This window comes from Tachysurus vachellii, chromosome 11 (assembly GCF_030014155.1).
Source record: "Tachysurus vachellii isolate PV-2020 chromosome 11, HZAU_Pvac_v1, whole genome shotgun sequence".
Classification (NCBI taxonomy): Eukaryota; Metazoa; Chordata; class Actinopteri; order Siluriformes; family Bagridae; genus Tachysurus; species Tachysurus vachellii.
This window is the reverse complement of record NC_083470.1, coordinates 26,358,963-26,364,962: the sequence shown is the minus strand read 5'-3', so window position 1 is coordinate 26,364,962 and position 6,000 is coordinate 26,358,963. Positions and strand designations below refer to the sequence as shown.

At 37.8% G+C, this 6,000-nt stretch overlaps 1 protein-coding gene across 2 annotated transcripts in view; it reads left to right on the top strand.

Moving 5' to 3' along the window:
• LOC132853164 (alpha-2-macroglobulin-like protein 1) overlaps window positions 1-2,366 on the top strand; it is a 25,369-nt gene extending 23,003 nt beyond the window's left edge. For both annotated transcript variants that reach the window (XM_060880654.1, XM_060880653.1), the window contains 6 exons: window positions 98-313; window positions 404-522; window positions 853-961; window positions 1,110-1,175; window positions 1,510-1,615; window positions 1,715-2,366. In XM_060880654.1, coding sequence (XP_060736637.1) covers window positions 98-313; window positions 404-522; window positions 853-961; window positions 1,110-1,175; window positions 1,510-1,615; window positions 1,715-1,785 — 687 coding nt within the window. In that variant the 3' untranslated portion in view covers window positions 1,786-2,366. The remainder of the gene's footprint in view (window positions 1-97; window positions 314-403; window positions 523-852; window positions 962-1,109; window positions 1,176-1,509; window positions 1,616-1,714) is intronic.
• Window positions 2,367-6,000: the final 3,634 nt, after the last annotated feature.

Here is a 6,000-nt window from a genome sequence, read left to right as displayed (position 1 = left end):
GTTGTGAATTCTTTGCTTGAAGTCATATTACATCTTATTAAGAAAAAGTTTCTGTTTACATTTTAACACTTTCACTGTACACTTTCCCATCATCTAGGACACTGTCGTGGCTCTTCAGGCTCTGGCAAAGTACGGCTTCGCCACCTACAGTCCAGCAGGATCTGTAACTGTTACTATAACATCACCATCAGGGCAGATTATCACGTTCACCATCAATCAGAGTAACAGACTGCTGTATCAGGAGCGTGAGCTGCAGGAGGTTCCTGGTGATTATAACGTTAAAGCAAAAGGGAAAGGCTGTGTGTACGTGCAGGTCAGTAGATCATCGTGTTACTCACTTTACTCAGTCACATCAGCTCCAGCTCCATTATTAATTTATAACGTTCATTTATTTTTTTTCTAGTTCAATTTGCGCTACCACATCCCTCCTCCTCCTGGTCACTCGTCATTCACCATCTTGGCTTCAGCGAACGGAAACTGCAGGGTTCCGATTCCAATTCTTGAAGTGAAGATTACTGTCACGTGAGTTCTACTGCAACTCCAATTTATCAAGAATTTTCTTTGCAATTGTAGTATTATTAATAACTTAACACAACCTGGAGTGTTTTATGGTATATTATCAGAACAGCACAGCTAAAGAACCAATCTGTGAAAGTGATCACCTTATAAAATGTTCTCATTTATTTCAGTTTCATCTTTAAATAATGAGCGTAATGTTCAATTAGTTTTAAAAGCTTTTTCAAAGTTACTTTAAGAAAGCTGAGGTTATACTGTAGCTTATGAAATATATGTCAGGTACTTTAGAACCTGAAATGAAGTGAAACTGAGTGACTAATGATCTGTTAATTTCAGGTATAATGGTCATCGTTTGAAGACCAACATGGTGGTCATCGAAGTCAAGGCTCTTTCTGGCTTCAGAGTTGACGCGACGTCGGTGCAGCTTGTGAACGGAAATTCAAACGTATGAGAAACATAAAGCATAATAAAAGATATAAATATGTATATTATTCATTTATAATGTTGAACACGTGATGAAACTGAACTAAATTCTGTCCTAAACATCAGATCATTGACCACTTATCATTAATCTCTGATTATCTTTGATCTAGTTCAATGACGGAGTTGTGCAACGTGTGGATCAAACTGAAGAAAGAGCAATTATTTACCTGAATAAAGTAAGAAAAACCTCCTCTCTCACTCCCCCTACACACACACACACACACACACACACACACCACTTTACTTAAACACTGTGTTTCTCTGTGGCATCATTAAACTTTCAGTTATTGAAAATTAAATTTTCAGATCGTTTTATATTTTAACCAGAACAATAATATGCACATTTTCATGTTAGTCTCCACATTAAATCCTGATAAAAAAAAAAGACTATATTTATTCTATAGATGTTTAGGTAATTGTTATCGAATCAGGTTATAACTCTAATTAGGTTCATCTTTTTTATATAGTATAAGGTAAGACTGAAATGAAAATAATCTTTCTCTGTTTCAGCTTACAAACGGAAAGGAGAGGGTTTACACCTTGAAAATCATACAGGACCTTTCAGTGCAGAACCTGAGACCAGCTGTAGTGACGGTTTATGACTACTACTACATCGGTACGCACAGCTGTCCAAAGCAATTTTATACACAGAGCTCATATTGTTGTGTTATACTGATTGCTGTATTAATTCTGATTTTTTTTTCTCCTTCTAAAGGTGAGAGAGCTGCGACTGAATACTCCTCTCCATGTCCATATCAGCGAAACACGATCTCAGCCAAAGCCTAGCAAGAGCTTTTTTCCACTTTACTTATTTTTATGGGGCTTCCAGCTACCAAAATATCAAAACCTTTTAATTTCATAAATGTTCAGTAATTAATTAACAGTGTGATTTTTTTCCCCCTCTCCTCTTGGCATTATGCTCAACTTAATCTAATAATCAAGATATATCTGTTATATCTCTCTAATAAAGGTGCCTTTTTCTCTTCAATATATAACATATCAGAGAATAATTGTGTTCTGATGAATCTGGAAGATGATAAATTATGAATAAGAATCATTAATAACATGATTTTAAAATGATTTATTGGTTTTAATCGATCAAACAGTATACTGTGAATTTAGTGATTATAAATCTTTAGGTGTTTGAGTTTTTCCTGAGAGTTAAGAGTTTTTAACACTGAAGCACGTCTAAACACTAAGACTCGTGTAATCTATTTAGCTTCGTTGTATTTGTTATTTTTGTCCACAAAATGGTCGAATTTTAACTCCTTTCCTCTCATTTTTCCTCTCTTTGAAAACTGCAAAAAAAAAAAAAAGAAAGGCAAATATAATGAAATATTCTAATAAATTTTTCAATATGCACTGATCATCAGTCTTATGTGTGTCATGTTTTTTCATTTCAGACATTTCACTTGTATTGCATTTGTATTGCATAAATTTATCGATCCTTAAGTAAAATTTGGGGTAAATGTTTGTGTAAACTGGTTTCTGTAACACTAGGGTAGGTATAAAATTAAACAAAAAAAACAAACCAAAAGTTTATTTATTCAAAGCAAAGTGTCAAGTCAAACTAGCCCGGAAAAATCTTCCCTCCCGATGTCCCAATGTTGGCTACACGGCACACTAGAGAGTAGATGGAACAATACAGCTTGAAACACACCAGATTGGTGTTTCACCAGTCACTTAGTATTAACTCCAATAAAAATTGTCCTCCCTTTATACAGCTCTATTTCTTGTAAACTCAATACTAAATGTCATATTAGTATTAATGTGGGATATATAGGATATACAGTCTTGGGAATACTAGACTGTGGGAAAACATGGACTTGTACTGTATTTAGTGCCCATAAGAACATTCGGGGTGTTCGGGGTGCAGTAATTGAGAATATAAGGCCTTGCTAAAATATAGGCTTTGGAATATAAGATTGTGGATATTTTGAGATTGAGCACATTGTGGATTGGGAACATGAGAACCTTGTTCATGAATATCTCTGTGAACATATGGTATTAGGTTATAGGTGCTTGAGAATATAGGCCAATAGGAATATAGGGTTAGGTGAATATAAGGGGGTTTAACACCTGGTCACTTCATGTGTTTTCTGTGATCAGATATCTATCCGATGGTAAAAAGACCAGGTCTAAATGCCCTCTGAAACGTTTTGGAGACGGATATAAATCCGACGGTACAAACCCCTTCAGGAGATGGTCTGGGACGTGTTTCAGATGAAACTGGACAGGTGTAAATGAATGTGGTTGTTCAAGCCACATACGTCAGCGCTATACTCCTATGGTCCAGAAACAAATATGTTATCCCACCAGCGCTGGCTCCGATCTTTCACCCAGGCGTCTCGTTGGGTCTTAAAATGCACTGCTGCACCAGCAAAAATGCAGCAAACAGTAATTGCTGTTTTTTGTAGCAACCGCACACACAAGGTCGTGTTCCGTTTCAATTACCCCGGAAATGAGGTCAAATATATTAGCATTTTGGGCGGGAGTAGAAAGATCGGATCGATATCCGATTCGCCGAGACGCATTTACGTGGCCTAATGTAAATGGAACAGTTTAGCTATCGGATCAGAGAAAACACATGAAGTGACCAGGTGTAAAAAGGCCCTAAGATGCCCAGAATATATGGTTTGGGGAATATAGGACACCAGAAATACTGTACACTCATGAACAAATTCTTAAGACCGAGGGAAACATTCCATGTATTTGCATTTTGCGCTGATGGGTCATAACCAGGATGTAAGAACTGCTTCAAAATGTCAAAAGTAGAAAAAGGAGAAAGAGACAAAAAGCAGAGTTGAAAACTGCATTTAAACTCAAACAGGCTGTTCATCGGCTGATCAAAAGTTTAAGACCACAGCACAAAAAAACCCACAACAGAACTAAAAGAGTAAAAAAAAAATCTTCTCTCGCAGATGCTGTCTTATGGTTATTGGGCTGCAGTCAGCTTCAGTAATGGCCTTAATTTGGGTCGAGGGCCTGTGGCCTGTGTCTTCTCGGACAGTCCGTCGGATCCTCCGGCTCAGTGCGGGTGAAATCTTTTTGGGTCTACCGCTTGAATTTGTCCCAAATCTCTCAGGATCTTTTAAGAAATTTAAAACGCCTGTCTTGCTGCGTTCAACCTCAGCAGTGATGGCTCGTTGTGAGAGCCCTTTCTTGTGTAGCTCCAGAGCCGATCCTGACCTACCTGACCCGTGAGCCATGTAAACCATTTGCCACACATTCACACTTGACAGCATCTCCTCTACTAACAAACTTGAGCATAGCTCCGCTTCATATTGTCATCTACACAGTAAACATTAACACGCTCTGTAAAATGAGGCAGGGGGAGGCGGGGCCTTGCGTAAGTTGCGGGGCCCTACGCAACCTGCGTAGTGAGCGTATAGGGCCGATCGGCTCTGTGTAGCTCAACAATCTGCCACGTTCAAAAACAGAAAGCCTTTTTGCTTTTACCATCAGGAGATCATGACAGTGTGACTCTCTGAAGGTCAGTGACATTAAAGCCATATTTTTGCACAGATTTTAACTTTTAAAGTCTCTGGTCTTTAATCATCTGATGAACAGCTTAAATTTTAACTTAAACTTTAATCAGCTGATGAACAGCCTGTTTGAGTTGAAATTGCCTACTCTCTATTTTTGCTCTTGTTTCTTCTTTTGGCATTGTGAAGAAGTTCTTAAAACCTGCTTACGATCCAACAGTGTGAAGTGTGAATACTTGTAATATTCTCCATTTTATTTAAAAAAAGGATATTTATTAATGCTTTTCCAAAGTGTATATAGACTTGAAAATATAAGTGTCTAGGAACATATGGTTTGGAACTACACGGACATACAGATTATAATATAGGAAGCTGGAATGTACAGTAGGGTCTTTTTTGGAACCTGGTAATAAAGTGTTCTTTAAATATAAATAATTGAAAATACATGTCTTTTGGAACAAAATACCTGGAAAATAACCACAGGAACATAGAGCTTGGGGAATACTGAGCCCTGGGAATTCAGTGCCCTTCCAAAGGCATGTGTGTGAATAATATTGTGTTATAAACTTCTGTCCTGATAAGTCATGGACTTCACAAGACCTCCAAAGGTGATCAGTAGGATCTGGATCAAAACGTTAGCAGCAGATCCTTAAAGTCTGTTAAGTTGTGATGTTGGGCCTCCATGGATCAGACATGGTTGTTCAGAACATCCCACAGATGATGGATTGGATTGATATCTGGTGAATTTAGAGGACATTTAGATATTTTGTTCAACCGTTCCTAAACAATTTTAAAGTGTGTTCCTGCTGAAAGATGCCACTGCCATTAGTGAACACACTTGGCCTGCAATATCAGGATGGAAAGCATTCCATCTGAACATTTCCCAGAGCATCACAATGCGTTCTTCCTATAGTGCATCCTGGTGCCATCTCTTCTGCAGGTAAGAAACTCACATGCATTTGTTCATCCAGAAAACATAATTCATCAGAACAGCCCACTTACTTCCATTGCTCCATGATTTAGTTCTGATGTTCACGTGCACATTGTAGGCACTTTTTGCCAGTGGGCACAGATCAGCATGGGCACTCTGACTGGTCTTAAGCTATTCAGCCACATATCCAGCAAGCTGTGTCTTTTGTCCCCTGGTTTTGTCCCCTGATCTCTGCTACTTGTTTTTTGTTCTCTGTTTTGTGTTTGTTATTGTATTTTAGTCACCTAAATCTCTGTAGAGTTTCCAAGTGTTTGTAGTTTTGTTATCTTTAATAAATTCCCAGTTTGTTATTCTATCCCTGCATTTGGGTCAGATTTTGTTTCCCATAGAGGCTCCAACCTCTGACAGGTTTAATCATAAATGAGAAATAAAGTATTCTGTGATGTGACATTATTGGAAAATAATCAGTGATGGAGTGGTGTGATGATGCAGTATTACTGTTACCATCTCAAAATGTTTTATTATCCTATAACAGCGAGTGTATTATTCTGCTTTTACTACAGCAATTAATAAAACGATTTTTAG